We start from the raw sequence: 22491 nt of genomic DNA, 5'->3' as shown, positions 1-22491 counted from the left end.
TATAAAGTGAGAGTCATTCACACCCCCACCTTGGAGGGTCTCTTCTGAGAACTGTGCAAGATAATTCCTGTAACCTGCTCAGCTCAGCCCCTGACACATGGTGGATACCCCCCACTGCAGGTTTTTTAAAGTCAGCCAAATTTGTTTTCAACTTCCTCCTCCACATCCTTTCTGTACTTTTTCCGCCTAATAATGAGATGCCTCCCTCACCCCATCATACAGACCAGCTTTGCAAAGCTGCTTTCTGTCTCTCCTTCCCTCCACCCTCTCCTCCTATCAGAACCCACTCTCAGATAAGCCCTGCACTATTGCTTATGTCTCTGTGTGTTTTTCAGCGCTTAGTTACCTCTTCCAGGGATGACAATCTTATCGTTGAGTGAGAAGCCTTTTCTCCCGGCAAAAGATCAATTTCGGTTTACTGGAGCAGATAAAAGTGGTTTCTCTTCCCATGTAAAGTGCTTGCCTTCTGCTTTTCTACACCCCACTTGTCCTGTTCAAGTCTGACCTTGTCCACAGTCTCTTTACCTCTCATCTTCACTTCTGATGCCACTGAATACATAGGCCTGCCCTTCATCTGGACACCAGACTAAGCCAGTCTTCTTTATCACTTTCCTCTGCTTTTCTAGGGCAAGGCAGCTATTCTCAGGGACAGGGGCCTCATACCTTTCTTTTATTTTCCTAGGGACCCCAAACTAAGCATTTAAAGAAAGAATGGCTATAAACGTTTTTAGGAGTTCTTCCCTAAAACCTCCTGATCTCCATGTCTGTGCTGAAAGTTCCCAGGGGTAGGATGAGTTAATCTTGGCTTGCAAAGGAACCAGGAATGTCTCTGTTAAACTCTTTAAGGGTCTCCAGAGAAGGTCTGGCTGGAGATGAACAGTCCTCTCAAGGGTTCTTGGAAAGGATCCTTCTCTTTCCAAGATTGATGCTCCCTACATTCATGAATACTGTGGTAGAAAATCTCTGGACTGGGCTTCAGGAGCTTTGGGGTCTAACCCTGGCTCTTACAGTTACCAGCTGAGTGATATTGAACTTCTCTTCCCCTCTCTGAACTTCAGTTTCATTACTTGCAAAATAAATCATTGGAATTTTATATTCTTACACTCTAGGAAGGGGAACTGGATTCATTCTTCATGAACACATTCCAAAATTAATCATATTTTTCAAGAAACAGGACGTGTGTTTATAATTTTCTGGCAATCTTACAATTTCTTGAGCATTCTTTTCCACATTGAGCATGGAACTTGTTTCACGCTTCAGGGCTTGCTATGCTGACTGCCATTTCATAATGTCTTTAAGAAATTATTCTTTAAATGTATACTCATTAGGCAAAACCTCTCAAAGTTTTACTCTAAACCTGCCCTCCTCTTTTATTTTGCTTAAGGAGATGGTTTGATTTTATAAAATCATGTGTTTATTCTCCTGTATGGGACAATGTGCGTATCTCTTTGCATACTGAAAGTATTTAGAAAATAGAAAAGAAATACACAAGTACAAGTGCCACCTTGTTGGATTTTCTACCAGTTTTTAGAGAAGCCATCAGCTGGACAGACCACTGCTCAGTTCAGTGACTCAGCCACTAATCGGGAAGAGAGGTAGTACCTTAGGTTCATCTCCTGGCTCACTTTCCACGTGTGGACATTGAGCCTGTTCAAAGATTTAGCCTTAGTTTATGAGGACCAGCCGGAGAAGGCAATGGCACCCCACTCCAGTACTCTTGCCTGGAAAATCCCATGGACGGAGGAGCCTGGTAGGCTGCAGTCCATGGGGTTGCTAAGAGTCGGACACGACTGAGTGACTTCACTTTCACTTTTCACTTTCATGCATTGGAGAAGGAAATGGCAACCCACTCCAGTGTTCTTGCCTGGAGAATCCCAGGGACGGGGGAGCCTGGTGGGCTGCCGTCTTTGGGGTTGCACAGAGTCGGACATGACTGAAGCGACTTAGCAGCAGCAGCAGCAGCAGCATGAGGACCAGCATAAAGTGGTCCTCAGATTTCTAGTCTTGGCACTCAGGTGCTATGGATTTACCAAAGTAGATTTATAGGAGAAAAATTTAAACCAGCTAAATCTCTTTAGGATGGAGAGAAGTTCACAGGCAAGAAAAACATGAAATAGCATTGTTCTCAGAATTCATATGCGGAGAAGGCAATGGCAACCCACTCCAGTGTTCTTGCCTGGAGAATCCCAGGGACAGCGGAGCCTGGTGGGCTGCCGTCTATGGGGTCGCACAGAGTTGGACACAACTGAAGCGACTTAGCAGCAGCAGCAGCAGAATTCATATGATCATGGAATCAGCACCTATTCAGTGTTCACTCAGAAAACCATTACAGTGTAACTGGGAAAAGAATGAGGGAGGGAGGAAATTACAGGAATACTATGGTTAATAATTATATATAGAGAGAGACTATTTATTTCACTTGATAATAACATTTTCATTCATTGTACAATCACAAATAGACATAATATCTAGAAATATTACAGACAGGCAAACAAGTGAAAATTTGATATTTTAGGCTGAAAATCAGGAAGAGGTTTGACTGTCACATGTAAAAAGCTCCCATTTAATATAGTCAACTCATGTTTAACATTCTTAATGGAAAAGATGAACATAAGGACAACAAATTACATCATTTTATTATTTTTCAGTTCAAAAATTAAACTTTCCTAGTTTTAGAATGCAATAGAATTGCCTTTCAAAGCAGACTGGCTTCAGGCTAATATTTTAATTAGTTTGCATTCTCTGAGAGTATTCTAGTTAAACCAGAGGGTAAATCTGCTGGATGATGAATAAAAAGAAACAGGTTTTAGAAATATGTCTTCCAGGCAAATATAGTAACTATTAAAAAAAAAAAAACTTTGCCACCAAAACTCAAGAGTTGACTATATTTGGAGGGGGAAACAGCATACATACATCACTTAGATAGCATTATGTCAATAGATGTGCTGCTCTAGAATTATTTAATAAGAAGACAAATCCATTCCACATCTATCCACCCCCATGAGATGAAACCAGACTGAGAAACAAATATCACACCCCCCAGATTCACGCTGGCTAGGAACAGGCATGACTGGTACCTCCATGATCAATCACAAAGATGCTCTGATTCTGAAGTTTCTAAAACTCTGAGCTCATTTTCTCACTGGAGACCTATCTACCATTTCTTTGCACAATTCCGCCACCAAATTTCAATCCCTTATTGTACCAATCTGTCATTAGGAACATAATACACATATAGAACTGCTAACAGGGGTAAAGGAATAATTCACACAAACAATATGAAAGGGGGAGATGGTGAGGATTCTAGATATATAAGCTAAGATGACAAGCTTTTCCTTTCCAGGGCACCACACATAGCTTAGTCCACTCTTGATTACTTGCATGGTTCAAAGAGTTTTCCCATATATTATCTCATTGGTTCTTCATGGTCACCGCATTGGGAGCTGTCACAGGTATTATATCATCTTCATTGCCTCCGAGAGGCCTTACCCAGGCCCATACAGGTGATAGATCCAAGGCTGGGTCGTATCTTCTGGTTCCAAATTTCCAAATTCAAAAAACCAAACAAAGGAGGTGGATTAAAAAGGCCCTCAATAAGCCTGTAGTCTCTGAATCTCACTGGTGCCAACCCCCACCCCCCACCGCCTATTTGTATGTTTCTTTCTTTCCTGGGTGCCCAGGGTGAGAGTCAGAACCAGGGATAGAAGGGAAGATTGCAGAAAGAGCCAGGAACCTGCTTTGTATTCTTGCCCCAGGCCAGCAAGTGTTAGGAGTGAACTCAAGCCTAAGAACAATCCCAGAGACAGGTTATCTCAGTGTCTGATGAGTAGCTGAGATGATCCAGAGAGAACTTCACCCTACAAACATATAGACCACAGTTTTAGGTGACTACTCAGGCTCCCTTCTGGAAAACCCATCATTCCACACTATGTCCCATCATTTTTTTGTGTTTGTTTAATCCCTATTTCTTTCTGCCAATCAAATATCATCAACAGATACAGATATCACCAGTGCCTACACTTTGCACAAATTAGATGTTCATTGAATGTCGGCCACTGGTGATGGTGTGGTCACACCAGTTTTAGAGATTCTGAGCTCCCTGAACACAGCACTGACATATTTGTCCATTTCTTTTGCCCTATGTGGCAAACCTAGAGTTCTTGGTTGATAGTGTGGGCTTAAGCACATTGTCAGGGGCCCAAAGGTCCTGTTCTGGAGTTATTTCAGCCCGATGCAGTCCACCTCTTCAGTGGCAGGCACCCCCGTGGTTTTGAGGTCAAGGTCCCCACTGGACTTGCTGCCATTGTAAGAAGCCTTCCAGTGGAGCAGCATAATCTTCTTGAAGTACTTGATGGTGTTATTCTTGACAGTCACGAAGCACACGGTGTTGATCATGCTGTTGCTCATGGCAATGCACTCGACCACGTAGAAGGCCGTGAGATAGTGTTTCTCCTTCACAAACACTGTGGGGAAGAAGTCCCGCACGATGGCGAAGCCGTAGAAGGGCGCCCAGCACAGCACGTACGCCGTGAGGATGCACATGAGCACCAGGACGGTCTTCCGGCGACAGCGCAGTCGCTTCCGGATCTGCTCCGTCTGGAAACCAGGGACGGCCTTGAACCAGAGCTCTCGGGAGATCCTGGCATAGCATAGGGTCATGGTGACCACTGGGCCCACGAACTCGATGCCAAAGATGAAGAGGAAGTAGGACTTGTAGTAGATCTGCTGGTCTACTGGCCAGATCTGGCCACAGAAAATCTTCTCCTGGCTCTTGACAATGACGAGGACCGTTTCAGTGGTGAAGTAGGCTGACGGTATGGCAACAAGAATGGACACCACCCACACCAAGGCAATCAAGCCCGTGGCTGTTTGGTACTTCATCCGGGGTCTCAGCGGGTGGACAATGGCCAGATATCTAGGATAAGGACACAGCTGGTGTCAACATGTAGTAAGGAAGTGCTGGAGGATATTATTTTTGCAACATTGAGACACAATCAAATGGCACCTATGGTACGTGGGCTTCCCGAAAAGGCAGACTTGCATGCCAGCTCCAGCCCCACATCTGACTAGCTGTGCAACCTCAGGCAAGTTATTTTTAATTGAAGGACAGCTGTTTTACAATGTTAATTTCTGCTGTATAGCAAATATACATCCCACTGCTATACAGTAGGACCTTGCTATTTATCCATTCTATATATAATAGTTTGCATCTGCTAACCCCAAACTGGTCATCTATCCCTGCCCCAACCCCCACCCCTTGCCCCTTGGCAAAAACAAGTCTGTTCTCTATATCTGTGAGTCTCTTCTGTTTCATAGATTAGTTCATTTAGGTCATATTTTATGGCAATCCACTCCACTATTTTCACCTAGAAAATTCCATGGATGGAGGAGCCTGGTTAGGCTACAGTCCATGGGGTCGCAAAGAGTTGGACATGACTGAGCCACCTCACTTCACTTCTTAGATTCCACATGCAAGTGATACCTTATGATATTTATCTTTCTCTTTCCGACTTACTTCACTGAGTATAATAATCTCTAGGTCCGTCCTTGTTGCTGCAAGTGACATTTTTTATTGTTTATGGCTAAGTAATATTCCATTGTATATATGTACTGCATCTTCTTTATCCATTCAGCTGTCGATGGCCATTTAGGTTGTTTCCATCTCTTGGCTATTACGAATAGTATGGGTGTGAACATAGGGCTGCATGTATCTTTTTGAATTAGCATTTTCTCCAGATATATGCCCAGAACAGGCAACTTATATGTAATCTCTCTGAATCTCGACTTCCTTATCTGCAAAAGTTTTTGCTTGTTTGTTTTTAAAGATTAAACATGCCAGTATATACACAATTTCTGGCACAGTTTTAAACATGGTATATACTCAATAAATGGTAACTATTATTATTAAATTTAATAATAACATGTCTTATTGGTTTCTAGCCTGGCACTATTCCCAGGTCCATGCTGTTTTCAGGGAAATTCATCCTAATTACCCCACAGTTTAGAGTTAATAGGACTTGAAAATTCTAAGGACTTGTTGGGAAAATTTGCCTTTTCTGATAGAAATAGTGGGCAAGGTTTTGCTTTCATTCAACACTTTTAAATACATTAAAAACATTACTCTACATGCAAAGGTGAAAGAAACGCATGTGACAATTTATCTTATTCTTCAGGCTGGAAAATGCAGCTTAGTGAGAAATGACTGACTTTCTTAAGGTCATATACCATAGTACTCTCAATAGAAAACATTTAAACCTATCTCACATGGTTGATGTGAAAATCAATTGGGAATATACATGAACATGTTTTTTGAACCACAAAGCAACAGACAGTAAAAGATATTGCTTTTGGCCTTTCCCCCTAAACCACACTGCTGTTACCACAGTAGTCCACGAAAGAAAAGAGAGCATTTTCTGGGGGATGTGAGTCATTCGAGCAGTATGAAAGTGTCCTTCCCAGAGAGAGTGCACACACTTAGGCAGACAGCTCTGATTTCCTGGAAGACATTCTGTCTGGCAGGGGGTAGAAGCAGGAGAAGGAGAAAGATGGAAAGTGAAGTGGGAGGGAATGACTAATCAACACTGGAAATAAACATATCCTCACGCGTCCACAGCTTATTCCTGGTAAAACAAAGGGCAAACATGACAGGGGCCTAAAGAAAGCTAAACAATTCTGTTTGCTTTGCAACTGATCCCCTTGAGGTCATCTTACTTGGGATTCTGATTGGAAGAGGAGGTTCCTTCTTTTTTTTTTCATATCATATTTCTGCTGTTTCTGTCCACCCCATAACACAGACAGCCAGCCCCACTGAGTGGCACTTGGAGAGTTCACTGGCACAAGACTTCTGCTCTCTTCCAGATGTTAGATGAAGTTGGATGGGTTGGGTTCACCCTGGCCACCCAGCTGACTGCTTGACAGGTTCTACCACCAACAACAAACCCTGGCAGTCACCAGTCTCCCAGGCTGGATGCTGAGGGTGAAATGGGAAGGCCTGCAGCGTGTTGGCAGTGCCTTTGTCAGTGCATGCAGTGGACCTCCCAGAAGACCACGTCACTCCTGCTGTTAGGAGGGCATCCGATCTGCTCTGAGTCATAACAAAAACTAAGAGTTTAGAGCTTTTGTTCTCATCATCTCTCTCCCTTATCTACCCCACCATGTTCTGCTGATTACTCTGTCAAAGAATGTTTTTGTATTCATACTTGCTTGCTATCTGAACTCACAATATACAATTCTATTCCTTCTTTTCCCACTAGTAATTTCCTAAGTTTTTATGATGTTTCAAACTCAGAGTGTTTTTTCAATGACCATGTAGGAGAGAATACTGATCCAGGAATGAGAACATTAAGAATCTAATCCCAGCTTTGCCACAGACTTATTATGTGAATCTTAGCCCTGTGGACTCAATTTCCTTATCTGTGACATGGGAATATCAACTGCCTTTCCAAACTCACAGAGATACTGTGAGGCTCCAAAGTGATACTGCATATAAACAATAGACTATTAATATGCAAAATTGTTAGTATCCTAAAATGTATTTTTCAGAGCTATTTTATATAGCAAGCAATTTTCTTTCACCTGTTACTTGCAAATCCTGCATCTGCAAATTCTCTGCTACTTGGCTCTATTTTACTGGATCTACTTTATTGGATTTATTCATTTTTGCATCAACACTAATCTTCAGGGTAATCTGTGACTGTTCATCAGTTCATCCTGACATCACCCCACCTCCATCCCCAAGGTTAGCACCAGGAGGTGTGCAAGAGGCCTTCCAAATATATTTGCCAATAAGGAAATTGCAGGAAACTTTCAAGGATAGCCACCAGTTTGGCTATGCTACACTCTGAACTCCATGATTAGTAAGTAAAAGTCACTCAGTCATGTCTGACTTGGTGACCCCATGGACTGTAGCCCGCCAGGCCCCTCTGTCCATGGGATTCTCCAGGCAAGAACGCTGGAGTGGGTTTCCATTCCCTTCTCCAGGGGATCTTCCCAACCCCACGATTGAACCCAGGTCTCCTGCACTGCAGGCAGATTCTTTACTATATGAGCCACCAAGGAGGCATATTATTAGTAATACTTGCTTAAGTTTGTAAAGCAGCTTACAATTTACAGAGCGTTTTCAAATTTACTTTCTAGTTAGATAACCCCAACCCTATTGCTAAGGAAGAAAAGATACCCATCTTACAGATGAGCAAACTGAGATGGGAAGAAGTTAAATAACTGTCAAAAGCCATGCAGCTAGTAATTGACAGAACTAGGCTGTATATTGTCACCCTGCTTATTTAACTTATATGCAGAGTACATCATAAGAAACTCTGGGCTGGAGGAAGCACAGGCTGGAATCAAGATTGCTGGGAGAAATATCAATAACCTCAGATATGCAGGTGACCACCCTGATGGCAGAAAGTGAAGAAGAACTAAAGAGCCTCTTGATGAAGGTGAAAGAGGAGAGTGGAAAAGTTGGCTTAAAGCTCAACATTCAGAAAACTAAGATCATGGCATCTGGTCCCATCACTTCGTGGCAAATAGAGGGGGAAACAGTTGCTGACTTTATTTTTCTGGGCTCCAAAATCAATGCAGATGGTGATTGCAGCCATGAAATTAAAAGATGCTTACTCCTTGGAAGGAAAGTTATGACCAACCTAGATAGCATATTCAAAAGCAGAGACATTACTTTGTCAACAAAGGTCTGTTTAGTCAAGGCTGTGGTTTTTCCAGTGGTCATGTATGGATGTGAGAGTTGGACTATAAAGAAAGCTGAGCGCCGAAGAATTGATGTTTTTGAACCGTGGTGTTGGAGAAGACTCTTGAGAGTGCCTTGGACTGCAAGGAGATCCAACCAGTCCATCCTAAAGGAAATCAGTCCTGAATATTCATTGGAAGGACTGATGCTGAAGCTGAAACTCCAATACTTTGGCCACCTGATGTGAAGAGCTGACTCATTTGAAAAGACCCTGATGCTGGGAAAGATTGAGGGCAGGAGGAGAAGGGGATGACAGAGGATGAGATGGTTGGATGGTATCACCAACTCAACGGACATGGGCTTGGGTGGACTCTGGGAGTTGGTGATGGACAGAGAGGCCTGGTGTGCTGCGGTTCATGGGGTCGCAAAGAGTCGGACACGACTGAGCAACTGAACTGAACTGATACTGATGATGCAGATCCATCCATATCTTGTTCGAAATCCAGTGGGTTCTCCAGTGGGTACTCCATTTGTTCTTTCCATTTCCAACCAGAACAAGCAACCCTTCCTCCTTCCCTCCTGAAATCCTAGCAGCCCCTCTCTTCTTTTCATCATAGTCAGTTTCTACCTATAGATGTTCCAAAATGGAGTTAGATAGTTGGCAACTACTTTTCTTTGCTTAGGAGTATGCCATTGGCTTGACCAGTGTGTCTAACACTACAATGGCTCAGGTTCAGATCCACTTAGAGTCAGCATTTCCCAGAGAACAAAGAATGAAGGCTGCCAGACAAAGCAATGTCCAGCCACTAGCTGTGTGATGGCAGTGGGTTGTGTGATTAAGCAAAAAGACTTGGAGCTCCTTTTCTGTCCCCGGGACTCAGCCCCAGATCTCATCATGGAAATGGTGATCACAGTGGCTACTAGGTGGCTCATGGGATGGGCAGCTAATGCACAACCTGCTCCTTAAGCAACCAATAAGCTCACCAGGAAGTATTTGTGCTTCCTAAGGCTGAGTGCTGTTCCTCCTGCCTTAGTTGCCTCATCCAGACAGTAGAGAAGAGCGGCCAACAGGCAGGCTGACTGGTAGCTTCCCCTAGATTCCAGGTAAAAGAAGGGACTCCAGTGCCCTATGTGCCTGAGATCCAAAGATACACCCCAAAGATTGTGCGGCTGTCTCCACATCAAAGGGGAAACCCAGACCTAGGGGACAGGGTGCTCTCAGGGTTTTTCTTAGTTCCCTGCTACCCTCAGGACTAACTCCCTGTGCCCAGATTTTGTGATCCTGTAGAGCAAGGTCCTACTTTTTTTTTTAAATTTTATTTTTAATTGGAGGATAATTACTTTACAATATTGTGATGGCTTCTGCCATATGTCAACATGAATCAGCCATAGGTATACATATGTCCCCTCCCTCTTAAACTTCCTTCCCACTTCCCTCCCCACCCCACCCCTCTAGGTTGTCCCAGAGCACCTGCTTTGGGTTCCCTGTATCATACAACAAATTCCCACTGGCTGTCTACTTTCCATATGGTAGTGTATAATGTTTCAATGCTACGCTCTCAAATCATCGCACCTTCTCTCCCCCACACTGTGTCTAAAGTCTGTTCTCTGTGTCTGCATCTCCACTGCTGCTCTGTAGATAGGTTCATCAGTACCATCTTTCTAGATTCCATATGTATGAACTAATATACAGTATTTGTCTTTCTCTTTCTCACTTACTTCACTTTCTATAATAGGCTCTAGGTTCATTCACCTCATTAGAACTGATTCAAATGCATTCCTTTTAATAGCTGAGCAATATTCCATTGTGTATATGTATAATTTCTTTATCCATTCATCTGTCTATGGACATCTAGAGTGATTCTATGTCCTAGCTATTGTAAATAGTGTTGCTATGAACATTGGAGTACATGTGTATTCTTCAGTTATGGTTTCCTCAGGGTATATGCCCAGTAGTGGGATTGTTGTTGCTAGTTTTATTCCTAGCATTTTAAGGAATCTCCAGTCTGTTCTCCACAGTGGCTGTTTCAATTTGCGTTCCCACCAACAGTGTAAGAGGGTTCCTTTTTCTCCACACCCTCTCCAACGTTTATTGCTTGTAGACTTTTTGATGATGGCCATTCTGATGGGTGTGAGATGATACCTCATTGTAGTTTTGATTTGCATTTCTCTAATAATGAGTGATGCTGAGCATTTTTCATGTGTTTATTAGCCATCTGTATGCCTGCTTTGGAGAAATGTCTAAGTCTTCTGCTCACTTTTGAGTTGGGTTGTTTGCTTTTCTGGTATTGAGCTTCATATGCTTGTATATTTTGGAGATTAGTTCTTTGTCAGTTGTTTCATTTGCTATTCTCTCCCACTCTGAGGATTGTCTTGTCACCTTGCTTATGGTTTCCTCCTTTGTACAAAAGCTTTTAAGTTTAACTAGGTCCCATTTATTTTTTAGAGCAGGTCCCTGTTCTTTCTGATCTCTACTCTCTTACATTCTTTGCTCTGTCCCCACACCTCCTGTCCTCCCCGGATCTCACTCTCACCTCAAGCATTCTCACCTCTCAGCTTTTGCAAACACCATTCTACCCTCTTGGAAATCCTTTCTTCTTTACTGATAGTCACTGGTTGAAGCCAAGTTAAAAATCTGCCTCCTGCATGAGGCCTCCTTTGACTCTTCTGGTATCGGATGATCTTCCCCTTTTCCAAATTTCATTTCAAACTGACGCTTTACTTCCCCTCTAACTCTTCCGTGTTAGTTCTCACCCCTCCCTGTGCCCTGGATGACAAGCTTCCCAAGAAAAGGGATCATGTCTTACTTCTTTCATAACCTTTGCTGACTGTGAACTCCAGGTACTTAGAATCTGAATAAAACGTCACCCTCGACAAGTACCTAGCCCTGGATGAACAGAAATGTAACAGGCCACGGTGACAGTTCTCAAAAAAATTGCAACCTGTTTTTGGAAAACAGAAGATCAATGTGTTTACCCAGCATGAGACTGGCAGGTGGTCTGGAGCTCAATAATAAGACATTGGAAAAGCAGATGAAAAGATTCCAGCCGTGTTCTGTAGACAATGGTGGTGTTAGAGGTCTTTCAAGCAAGAGAGGGAGGGGTGTATGAGGCAAAAGATGAATTTGGCTGTAGTCTTGCTTTCTTCCCTCAGTCTACAGGGCCCTTCTCACAATTCCTACAACCTTCAATTTTTCTCCTATCTTGAGGCCTTTGCACTTTGTGTCTGAAATACTCTTTCCCAGTCTTTACAAGGCCAGTTTTTTTTTTCCCCTCCATCATTCAGAGATCTGTTTCAATATCTCTTCTGAGACACTTTTCCTGACTCCCACCTAGAGCCTCTCCCATGCTCCGTCACTCTCAGTCTCTGCTTGTGTGTCTGTCTGTCTTATTGAAGAACACTTAATTTACAATGTTGTGTTAGGATCAGGTGTATAGCAAGGTGATTCAGTTATGCTTACATGTACTTGTTTTTTGGATTCTTTTTCATTATAGGGTATGTATATTTTTGCTTTTACTCAGAGTATTTCTAATGTTCTGAAATTACCTTCCTTCTTTGCTTGCCTGACTGGTCTCTCTCCATCAAGCTCCATGAGTGCAAGGAATTTTTTTGCTTATTCACCATCATTTCACCAGTGTTTGTAATAGTATTTGTCACATTGAAGGCTCTCTATAAAAATGCATTGTTTGAATGAACAAATGAGTAAATGAATGAATGTTTAGGATGGATTGTGAGGGAGTAGGGTTGGCAAAGGGGCAGAGCCAAGAAACACTGGTGGCAGGAAGACCAAGAGAAGACTGTGATAGTTCAGCCCTTGCTGGAAAAGTGGGAGGTGGGAGCAGGGGCTGTGGGTGGGGCGTACTGTCAGGCCCTGGGAATAAAATGAATGGTGGAGAAAGGGAGAAAGCAGCAAGGACAAAAGGGATTTGCCAGGTTAGATGCCTGGGAGAACCATGGAACCAATAGTAGAGACAGAGAACAGGTAGGAGATAAATAGTTTTGTTCTACTATAACTTGAGAGCTGTATTTCTTAGAAACTTTGTAGTATTATTTCTTTAATCAAATCATAAAACAACCACTGTGATGAAAGCAAAAGAGGCGAGCCAATCAGAAATAGTCATAGGTTATCTGGTTCTGTTATTACTGTTCCTTTAAAGGGTAATTTACATATTATAACATCCGCTGTTTATTTAGTACTTACTCTGCTTTAAGCATTGTTCTAAAGAATTACAGAGTCCCTTGGACTGCAAGGAGATCCAACCAGTCCATTCTGAAGGAGATCAGCCCTGGGTGTTTTTTGGAAGGAATGATGCTAAAGCTGAAACTCCAGTACTTTGGCCACCTCATGCAAAGAGTTGACTCATTGGAAAAGACTCTGATGCTGGGAGGGATTGGGGGCAGGAGGAGAAGGGGACAACAGAGGATGAGGTGGCTGGATGGCATCACCAACTTGATGGATGTGAGTCTGAGTGAACTCCTGGAGTTGGTGATGGACAGGGAGGCCTGGTGTGCTGCAATTCATGGGGTTGCAAAGAGTTGGACACGACTGAGCGACTGAACTGAACTGAACTGAACTGAAAGAATTACATGTGTTATTTCATGTTATCTTTAAAGCAATCCAATACATTAAGTTTTCTTATCATTCTTATATTATACATGAGAAAACTGAAGCAGAGAGGGGTCAAATAACAAAACCCTGAAGCCAATAGACAGTGCAGTAGGAGTTTAAACCCAGGCAGACTAACTTCTTGGGATTCTCTGGTGGCTCAGATGGTAAAGAATCTGCCTGCAATGTGGGAGAGCCCGGTTGGATCCCTCTTTGGGGAAGATCCCCTGGAGAAGGAAATGGCAACCCACTCCAATATTCTTTCCTGGAGAATTCCTTGGACAGAGGAGCTTGACAGGCTAGAGTCCATGGGGTCACAAAGAGTTGGACGTGACTGAACAATAGACTAACTGCTCATACCATTCTTACAGAAATTTATAAAATTAAAGATATTTTTATAACTGTGGGCATATTTGTTTTATCAAGATAAAAACTAGTTCCCAACAACAAAATCAAACCTGAAAATCACTGATTAAATCCTGAACACATGAGGCCAAACAGGAATCTATTCATGAAACTGAAACTTGACATGTAAAAACACGTAAAAATCTAAATAATTTGAAACAAAGATCACAATCATCACTAAATGAACTTAAGGCGTTGGAGCAGTCAGTTAGTCGGCCAAGGCCATTGGATGGTCCCGTGCAGGCAACACCGTTTCCTCCAGTGTCTGGGTTCAAGTTTCCAATCACAACACTACTCTAAACAAGAGCAGTCCCCAGGATGCAAAGCATGCTTCCAATTAAAATCCCTACTATAAAAGAAATGCCTGCAATATTTCAGACAAGCTGAGTTTCATATGAAAGTTGAATAAGAATTTGAAAGAGTTTGGTAGATGGAGGTGAGTTGATTGACATAATAATAGATAATATTATCTTACATGTTCAGAATAGCCCGATGTCCTGATTTTACCCTGGCTTCCATTCCCCTTGAAGCTGCTTCTTCCTTCAGTGTTACCCCTTTCCACCAGTAGGCCCCTCCCTGGTAAAATGGGTCTCACGCAGGCAGCAGGGGCCCACCCCACAGCAGGCATCTACCTACTCGCCCGCAGTGGCTGGGAGCACCCTCTGTGAAAAGATGTCCTACTAGAGCGAAACTTCAGGAAATGACCCCTTTGTTTTGTCCTGCTCGTGTGCTAAAAGAGATGGTGCAGCTTCCACTTGCAGAAAAGTTCAGAGACAAGGTCCCTGGAGATCTTCCTCAACAGCTGTGAGGAGGACTTGGGAAGCAGGTGCTCCTTCCACATGTTCACCCAGAGCCTGTTCATGGGTGGACAGAACACCATGGGGCTCCATGGCTCACACTGAGGACCTCAGCCAAGCCTTCTTCAGGGATGACACTTCTGACACCTTCTACAGATGACAGACCAAGGGCTGATTAATGTGCTAACCCTCTGACATGCTTCTAGGTTTTAAAGCCAGGCTCCTTCTCAATCCCCTCTCAATCCCAGGATGTCCTGATTGCAAGGAGTGGGCCAGATGCCACCAGAGCCCTCGGGCCATGGGACACAGAGAGCATCTGTGGTTCAGGCCCTCTGGGTTAAGACGGAGAGACAGACTGTTCAGATCCAAGTACACAGAGGCCCGGTCAGACCCTCAGGGTATCTGTCTCTACACTGCAACACAGTGTTTTGTAATAAGAGTTCAACTTTGGGCAGAGGAGCCTTCAAAGACTGTCCCAAGGGCACAAAAACCACGCTGGTCCATTAGCACAGGTGATTATACTAAATGAAAAGCCTGAAGATATAAGATTGGCAAAGGCAGCTCTTACTGATTTTATTTATCTTACTAGAATCAGCTCTTCTGTACTGTTGCACACTACTGTATGAAAAGGAGCAAACTGATTATTGCAACAAAAACAAAGAGTAAGTAAGCATATGCTTTGTTTTGACTAGTTTTGTTTGTTTTTTCAAAACAAATTCCTCAACCTTCTTTAAAATCAACCAGTGTTAACACTGTTCATCTACTATAGTTGTAGTAGTAGTGTTAGTCATTCAGTCATGCTGGACTCTGTGTGACCCTATAGACTGTAGGCTCCTCTGTCCATGGAATTCTCCAGGCAAGAATACTGGAGTGGGTTACCATGCCCTTCTCTAGGGGATCTTCCCAACCCAGTGATCGAACCCAGGTCTCCCACATTGCAGGCAGATTCTTTCCATCTGAGCCACCAGGGAAGCCCTAATCTACTATACCCCAATATAAAATTAAAAATTTTAAAATAATAATAACTATTAAAAAGTCAACTGGTATTAGTAGGGTGTCATGTTTAGTATAGTAGGTCTTGATGAGATAGAAACCTCCTTTAAGATTACCAAGTTGACTCAGGAGGTAACTGCCTGCAACTTAAACTTCTCCCTCCACACCTCCTGGTGGCTGTCTGCCTCTAGGCCTTGGACAGCACCTAGCAGCAAGTCCATAGCAGAGAGATCAGCAGCCTTCTGGCTACCCAACTCTAGGGGCCTCTACTATCTCCTGACTCCTTACAGCTAGAAAACTACAATTCTCACTTTCAGTAAATGGGCCACCTTTGGCCCCTCCATGCATCCACAGTTCTGGTGAACACAGATACCTCTCATCAGTCACAGCTGCCCTTCCTTGGTGGTCCCCACCCCCACTCACCTGTCGATGGCGATGGCCAGCAGGGCATTGGTGGAGACGTAGAGAGAGACCGTGCGCAGGTAGTTGACAGAGGCGCACAGCACGTGGCCGTGCTCCCAGGAGAGCTGGCGCACCACATAGTAGTCCATCTCGAAGGGGCAGCAGACAATGGCCACTAGGAAATCAGAGATGGCCAGGTTGGCGATGAGCAGATTGGTGAGGTTGCGTAGCTTCTTGTAGCGGGCCAGGGCAGCGATGAAGATGAAGTTGCCGATACCACAGACCAGCATAATACCCACCAGCGCCATGCCAATGACAATCTTGGCGGCAAAGAAGGTCCGGGAATTGGTCACATCCTCATCTTCATCCAAGGGCATATCATAGTCACCGTAGCTGAAGTTGAAGGGGAAAGAAGCAGCTTGGGCTCCGAGGGGGTCAAGCAGAGGGAAATAGTTGGTTGACGTATTGGTGGCATTCTCATCCATGACCCCCATGGTGATCTCCATCTGGCTGGTTGAAGCCTTGAGCCACACTCTTGGGAATTCCTCTGGGGTGATGTTGCTAGGCTGAGGTCTCCCTTTTCTGCTGAAACTCAGCTTTTCCTTCATGAGTCAGTGTGTCCCTGCAAACATCCATGGCGTCCAGAATCCAAACTTCATCCTAAGCCTTTGAAAGACATTACACACAAACCAGGCCAAATTTAAAACCATCGTGTAACCTAAGCTGGCCCATTAGGCACCTGCCCAGAGTGAGCACTGGGTTGGAATAGAGATAAAGGAACCAGGGGAAGAAAACAAAGGAATCCAAACCACACACCCACTCATTTAGGTAAGGTTAGATTGCTATAGAGACAAACAGGCACCAACTCAGTTTATTTCCATTCCACTGAAGATTCTGAATGTTGCACTTTTTCTCAGGGGCCAAAGTAAGGAATGTGGGGAGGCTGAAGAGAACCAAAGTAACCTGCTCCAAACTCCTTTCCTTGTCTCAACAGCCTGAACTATGTCCTTGTGAAATTGTCCCATTCTGTGGCTTAAAAGAAATTGTTCTGAATCCCATTGAAGAAGCAAGGCTTTGAGACAAACCTGACTACTCTCCATGAGCTGGCCTCCTTCCTTCTGGCAAAACACTGCTCTAAAATCACAGAGCCTATGTAGCAGCTGCCTGTCCCTCTCCTTACTGGGTTTCCTATTCCTACATCCAAGGCAGCTGAGACCCTAGAAGCCACACACAGCATTTACCAAGGCCTGTCCCCAGACAGGGGCTGCAGGGTGAATTCCCAGCCTAATCACCGAGTGACTTAGAAAGGGGACACCGGAGCAAAGTCCTTCCTGGGATGGTTGTGTGTCCTGAGATAAAGAGTTTAGACATCCTCCAGGCAAGAGCTCAATGATGTCTGTAAAGCATTGAGCTCCGTGGAGAGGGAGGGTGTTACACCCTGCTGCTAAGTCGTTTCAGTCATGTCTGACTCTGTGCGATCCCATAGACGGCAGCCCACCAGGCTCCCCCGTCCCTGGGATTCTCCAAGCAGGAACACTGGAGTGGGTTGCCATTTCCTTCTCCAATGCATGAAAGTGAAAAGTGAGAGTGAAGTCCCTCAGTTGTGTGCGACCCTCAGCGACCCCAAATGAATCAAGTTTAATGGTTATAAATGGGGTTGGGAATGGCACAATCAGACTGAATTTTAGAAATACCACTCTGATTACAAAGTGGAGAACAGGTTGGAGGCTTTTGGAATTTTGTGAGATCACAGTGATGGACAAGATGGACAGTAGGGGGAAGATGGAAGAGAGAGGGAAACAGAAAGGATTCAATGATAGACCATATGTGGGAGACTGGGAAAGCCAGAGAAGTTAAAAATATTTCCCAAGTTTCTAGCCTGAGCAAATATGAGGTGGTTTTTTTTTTTTTTTTCTCCATCTACCCAATGTGGACATTAAGAGGTTATGTGACTAGCCCAGGGCTGTTCAGCTTGTAAAGATTGGAAATGTCTTTCTGCAATTATTGATAGTGATTTTTTCCCCTTCTATACAGTTTATTATGGCAACTTTCTAAACCCAATTGAAGTTTCAAACAGCCATTAATGTTTCATCTGTACTCCTACCTACTTCTCTCTGCCCCCTATTAGATTATTGTGAAGCAAAACAGATACAGGTATTTCACCTGTAAATATTTCAGTATATCCCTAGAAGATATAACTCTTGGGCTTCCCTGGTGGCTCCGTGATAAAGAATTTGCCTGCCAATGCAGGAGACACAGGTTTGATCCCTGATCTCAGAAGATCCCACATGCTGCAGAGCAATTAAGTCCTTGTACCACAACTATCGAGCTTGTGCTTTAGAGTCTGGGAGCTGCAACTACTGAAGCAGTTAGGCTCTAGATCAGGTGCTCTGAACAAGAGAAGCCACCACGATGAGAAGCCCGAGCACCACAACCAGACAATAGCCTCTGCTTGCCACAACTAGAGAAAACCGTGAAGCATTGAAGACTCAGCACAACAAAAAATAAATTAAAAAAAATTTAAAGTAACTCTTCCTTAAAAAAAAAAAAACCAAGATGATGCTTTAAAGAAACAACCATAACCACTGTTGCACCCTAGGACTGCAAGGAATTACTAGTGAGGACCCAAGCCTCCTCGGTCAGCTGCAAGGAAGAGGAGGGTCCACCTGACCCAGATGCTGGGGCTGGGGTATCAGGAGGGGTTGTCTGCTGCACCGATGGGGACAGAGAGCCAAGAGCTAGCCGGAGTCCCCATGTCCCCTGCACTCTCCCTGCAGACCCAGTCTGTCCCACAGTCTGCAAGAATCAGACCAGGTTGCTGGGATAGAATAAGAAGGCTGGAGTCTGCAGAGCTCCGTGGAGGGCAGGAAATCCGGAGAGGGAGGGGAAATGTGGGAGTCTGAGGTTCCTGGGACAGGGAGACACAAGGAAGACTCCAAGGACCCCCAGGAGAGCTTGCTGTCCACATCCCTCAAAGGTGACACACCTGGAGCCTACCTTTGGGGGTAGAATTAAAGCGCCTCTGCACCCTGGGGAGGCTCGGCCCCAGTTCCATCTCTCCCCCAACTCTTTGCCTCTATTTGCCTCAGATAGCTTTTTCCTCTTCTGAGCATCAGTTCTGCCCCTCTCAGGCCCTGCCCTTGGCCCCTGTCAGATGTAAGAAGCAGAATCCAGAGCCTAAACGGCAGAGGATGTCAGGCTTGCCACCCAGGCAGGAAGGACCCAGTCAGGGTGGGACAGTCCTTGTCCCTGGCGGGCCCTGTGTGTCTCCGAGGCAGGGCACCTCTGGAAAAGGCCCTGCAAGCTTGCTACCTGGAAGACTCAGTCTTTTTTAAAACAAAGAGCATAAAAACTTCTTGGGGAGACCGGGTGTTAGGAGCTTTGGGATTTCCCCCTTTATCCCCACCTCCCCAAGAGGAAGCCCACTGTCACCTGGTGTCCTCTGGAGCCCTAGCGTTTAGCGCCCGCCCCCCCCACCTCCCCACCCCCCGGCCAGACCCCTCCCATCTCTGGAAGCCTCCCTTCGCAGCCCCTGCTGGTAAGCCGTCTCCGGCTCGCAACTTTGTCCTCCGGAGCCTCAGAGGCCACACCTAAGGGCAGAAGGAGCGAGCAGCCCGGCTCCCGTGAAGATATGAGCACGAGTGTGAGTCTCTTGGAAAGCCCCCTTCCCACTCAAAAGCCCCCGCGCCCCGGAGGCCGGTGCCGCCTGGAATCCTTGGAGCATCGCTCCGGAGGGCGCGCTCTGTACCTGATTCATCCCGGAGTCCCCAGCCAGGCAGACGAGGTCCTGGGCTCTTTAGCCAGGGTCGGAGGGCACGAGCCACTGCTCCCAGAAGCCCGCAGGAAGAGCACGGTCCCCGCTCGGGGCTTTCTCCTGGCTGGGCTCTGCAGGAGTTGCTCTCTCGCCGCCGCAGATCAGAGAACCGCGGCTCCGCGGCGAGGCCACCCCCGCCCCGCACTCGCTGCCTCCGCCCCGGGGGCCGCGGGGCGCCCGGGGCCCGGGTGGCTGGCTCTGGGAGGCGTGCTCCTCCTGGTCCGCGAGGCTCCGGGACACACCGAGGCTGGGAGGTCCGGGCTCCAGGCGGGGCCACGTCGGGGCGCCCAGGCCAGCGCGCGGCTGGGGACCCGGGAGTCGCCCCCGGGCCGGAGTGTCGAGGACGCAGAGGCGAAGCTGGAGGCGAGGACACGCCGCAGGGAGCGCGCGTTCCCTGGGCTCTCAGGCTCCGGAACGACCGCCCGGGGCGGGAACAAGGGCGGCGGCGCTGGGAGCGGGCTCAGCGCCGACTTCGAGGTACCCACCCTGCAGTCCCCGGGGCTCGGCCGCTCACCTGGTCTGCCCCGGAGCCACCGCCAGAGTGGGCGGTCGGGCTGATGAGCCGGCGAGATTTCAAAGAACCGGGAGGAGCCTTCCCTTCTGCCCACACCGCCCTCGCAGGACACACTGGGAGCGACTCAAACGTCGCTCCCCCGGGCAAGCCCGACTGGACGCGGGGGTCAGCTTCATTTCAGCCCTTTGACCCCGCTGTTAGAGGCTCAGAGAACTGCTTTCCGGAAAGCAAGGAAGTTGGAGGAGGGCAGCGGTGTGGATGCCGGAGAGAGAGGAGCCCCACCGCCCCACCCCCACCCATCCACCCATCCACCCATCCACCCATCCACCCATCTACCCAGGGATATCTGATCAAAAGGCTAGGATTCTCAGAACTAACTTACAGAGCACTGATCTCCTTCAAAAGTCTACAAATTTCTCAAGAACTTAAATATAAAATCACATTGGGTAGCCTTTCCCTTCGCCAGGGGATCTTCCTAACCCAGGTATCAAACTCAGGTCTCCCACATTGCCGGCAGATTCTTTAACAGCTGAGCCACAAGGAAAGCCCTATAAAATTACCTTATGATCCAGCAATTCCACTTCCAAAAATATCCAAAGCCTGGACTCAAATACTTGCACATGAATGTTCACAGCAGCGTTGTTTACATCAGGTGAAAAGGTGGAAACAACCCAGTGTTCATCAACTGATGAATGGAACTTTTTAAATGTGGTTATGGCAGAAAGTGAAGAGGAACTAAAAAGCCTCTTGATGAAAGTGAAAGTGGAGAGCTCAACATTCAGAAAACAAAGATCATGGCATCCGGTCCCATCACTTTATGGGAAATAGATGGGGAAACAGTGGAAACAGTGTCAGACTTTGTTTTTTTGGGCTCCAAAATCACTGCAGATGGTGACTGCAGCCATGAAATTAAAAGACGCTTACTCCTTGGAAGAAAAGTTATGACCAACCTAGATAGCATATTCAAAAGCAGAGACATTACTTTGCCAACAAAGGTCTGTCTAGTCAAGGCTATGGTTTTTCCAGTGGTCATGTATGGATGTGAGAGTTGGACTGTGAAGAAAGCTGAGCACCGAAGAATTGATGCTTTTGAACTGTGGTGTTGGAGAAGACTCTTGAGAGTCCCTTGGACTGCAAGGAGATCCAACCAGTCCATTCTGAAGGAGATCAGCCCTGGGATTTCTTTGGAAGGAATGATGCTAAAGCTGAAACTCCAGTGCTTTGGCCACCTCATGCGAAGAGTTGACTCATTGGAAAAGACTCTGATGCTGGCAGGGATTAGGAGCAGGAGGAGAAGGGGACGACAGAGGATGAGATGGCTGGATGGCATCACTGACTCGATGGACATGAGTCTCAGTGAACTCCAGGAGTTGGTGATGGACAGGGAGGCCTGGCGTGCTGCGATTCATGGGGTCGCAAAGAGTCGGACACGACTGAGCGACTGAACTGACTGAACTGAACTGATGCATACGTTAGAATATATCTCATCCTTGAAGAAAGGAAGGAAGTATAAAAGCGTTGTTGAGGACGTGGAGAAATTGGACCCTTGTGTGCAGCTGGTAGAAACGTAAAGTGATGCGGCCACACTGGAAAACAATATGGCAGGACCACAAAAAAAAAAAAAAAAGAATTACCATATGATCCAGTAATTTCACTTCTGGGTATATCCCCAAAATTACTGAAAGCAGTGTCTGAAAGAGATATTTGTACACCCGTATTCTTAGCAAGGTTATTCACAACAGCCAAAAGGTGGAACCAGCCCAAATGTCTATCAACAGATGAATGCATAAATACAAATGTAGCTTGTATTATACATACAACAGAATATTTTTCTGACTTTGAAAGGATAGAAATTCTGACATATGATATGATATGGATGAACCTTAAGGACATTATGCTAATTGAAATGTCAGTCACAAAAAGACAAATGCTGCAAAATTCCATTTATCTGAGGTACCTAGATGCATCAAAATCATAGAGACCAAAAGTAGAATGGTAGTTGCCAGGGACTGGGGGGATAAGCGAAGGGGAGTTCCTATTTAATACAAATAGAATTTTAATTTTGTAACATGAAAAAAGTTCTGCTGGTGGATGGTGGTAATAGTTGCACAATAATATAAATGTACTTAATTCACTAAACTGCACACTTAAAACAGTTAAGAAGGTAAATATTATATGTTGTTATGTTGTAACCCTATGGACTGTAGCCCACCAGTCTCTCTGTCCATGGAATTTCCCAGGCAAGAATACTGGACTGGGTTGCTATTTCCTTCTCCA

The 22491-nt window shown here is 45.5% G+C and overlaps 1 protein-coding gene across 3 annotated transcripts; it reads right to left on the bottom strand.

The window, feature by feature from the left end:
* Positions 1-1844: 1844 nt before the first annotated feature.
* Positions 1845-20922, bottom strand: PROKR1 (prokineticin receptor 1). 3 transcript variants are annotated; one of them, XM_070798898.1, is made up of 3 exons: positions 20775-20922; positions 15908-16552; positions 1845-4915 (listed from the first exon to the last, which is right to left on the bottom strand). In XM_070798898.1, the coding sequence occupies exons 2-3, from the start codon at positions 16492-16494 to the stop codon at positions 4219-4221; spliced, it is 1284 nt and encodes a 427-aa protein (XP_070654999.1). In that variant the 5' UTR covers positions 16495-16552; positions 20775-20922; the 3' UTR covers positions 1845-4218. The 3 variants fall into 3 exon arrangements, with proteins under 3 accessions (XP_070654999.1, XP_070655001.1, XP_019825981.1); XM_070798900.1 differs by lacking the exon at positions 20775-20922 and adding an exon at positions 20215-20444; XM_019970422.2 differs by lacking the exon at positions 20775-20922 and adding an exon at positions 19635-20206.
* Between the last annotated feature and the right edge of the window lie 1569 nt (positions 20923-22491).

Source organism: Bos indicus, chromosome 11 (assembly GCF_029378745.1).
Source record: "Bos indicus isolate NIAB-ARS_2022 breed Sahiwal x Tharparkar chromosome 11, NIAB-ARS_B.indTharparkar_mat_pri_1.0, whole genome shotgun sequence".
Classification (NCBI taxonomy): Eukaryota; Metazoa; Chordata; class Mammalia; order Artiodactyla; family Bovidae; genus Bos; species Bos indicus.
This window is presented reverse-complemented; position numbering and strand designations above follow the sequence as displayed.

Excerpts from the sequence above, each read along its gene's own strand:
- PROKR1 (XM_070798898.1), bottom strand. The coding sequence starts at position 16,494 with ATGAAGGAAAAGCTGAGTTTCAGCAGAAAAGGGAGACCTCAGCCTAGC. Across the intron at positions 4,916-15,907 it reads CTGGCCATCGCCATCGACAG|ATATCTGGCCATTGTCCACC; the intron begins GTGAGTGGGGGT and ends TCCTTATCCTAG.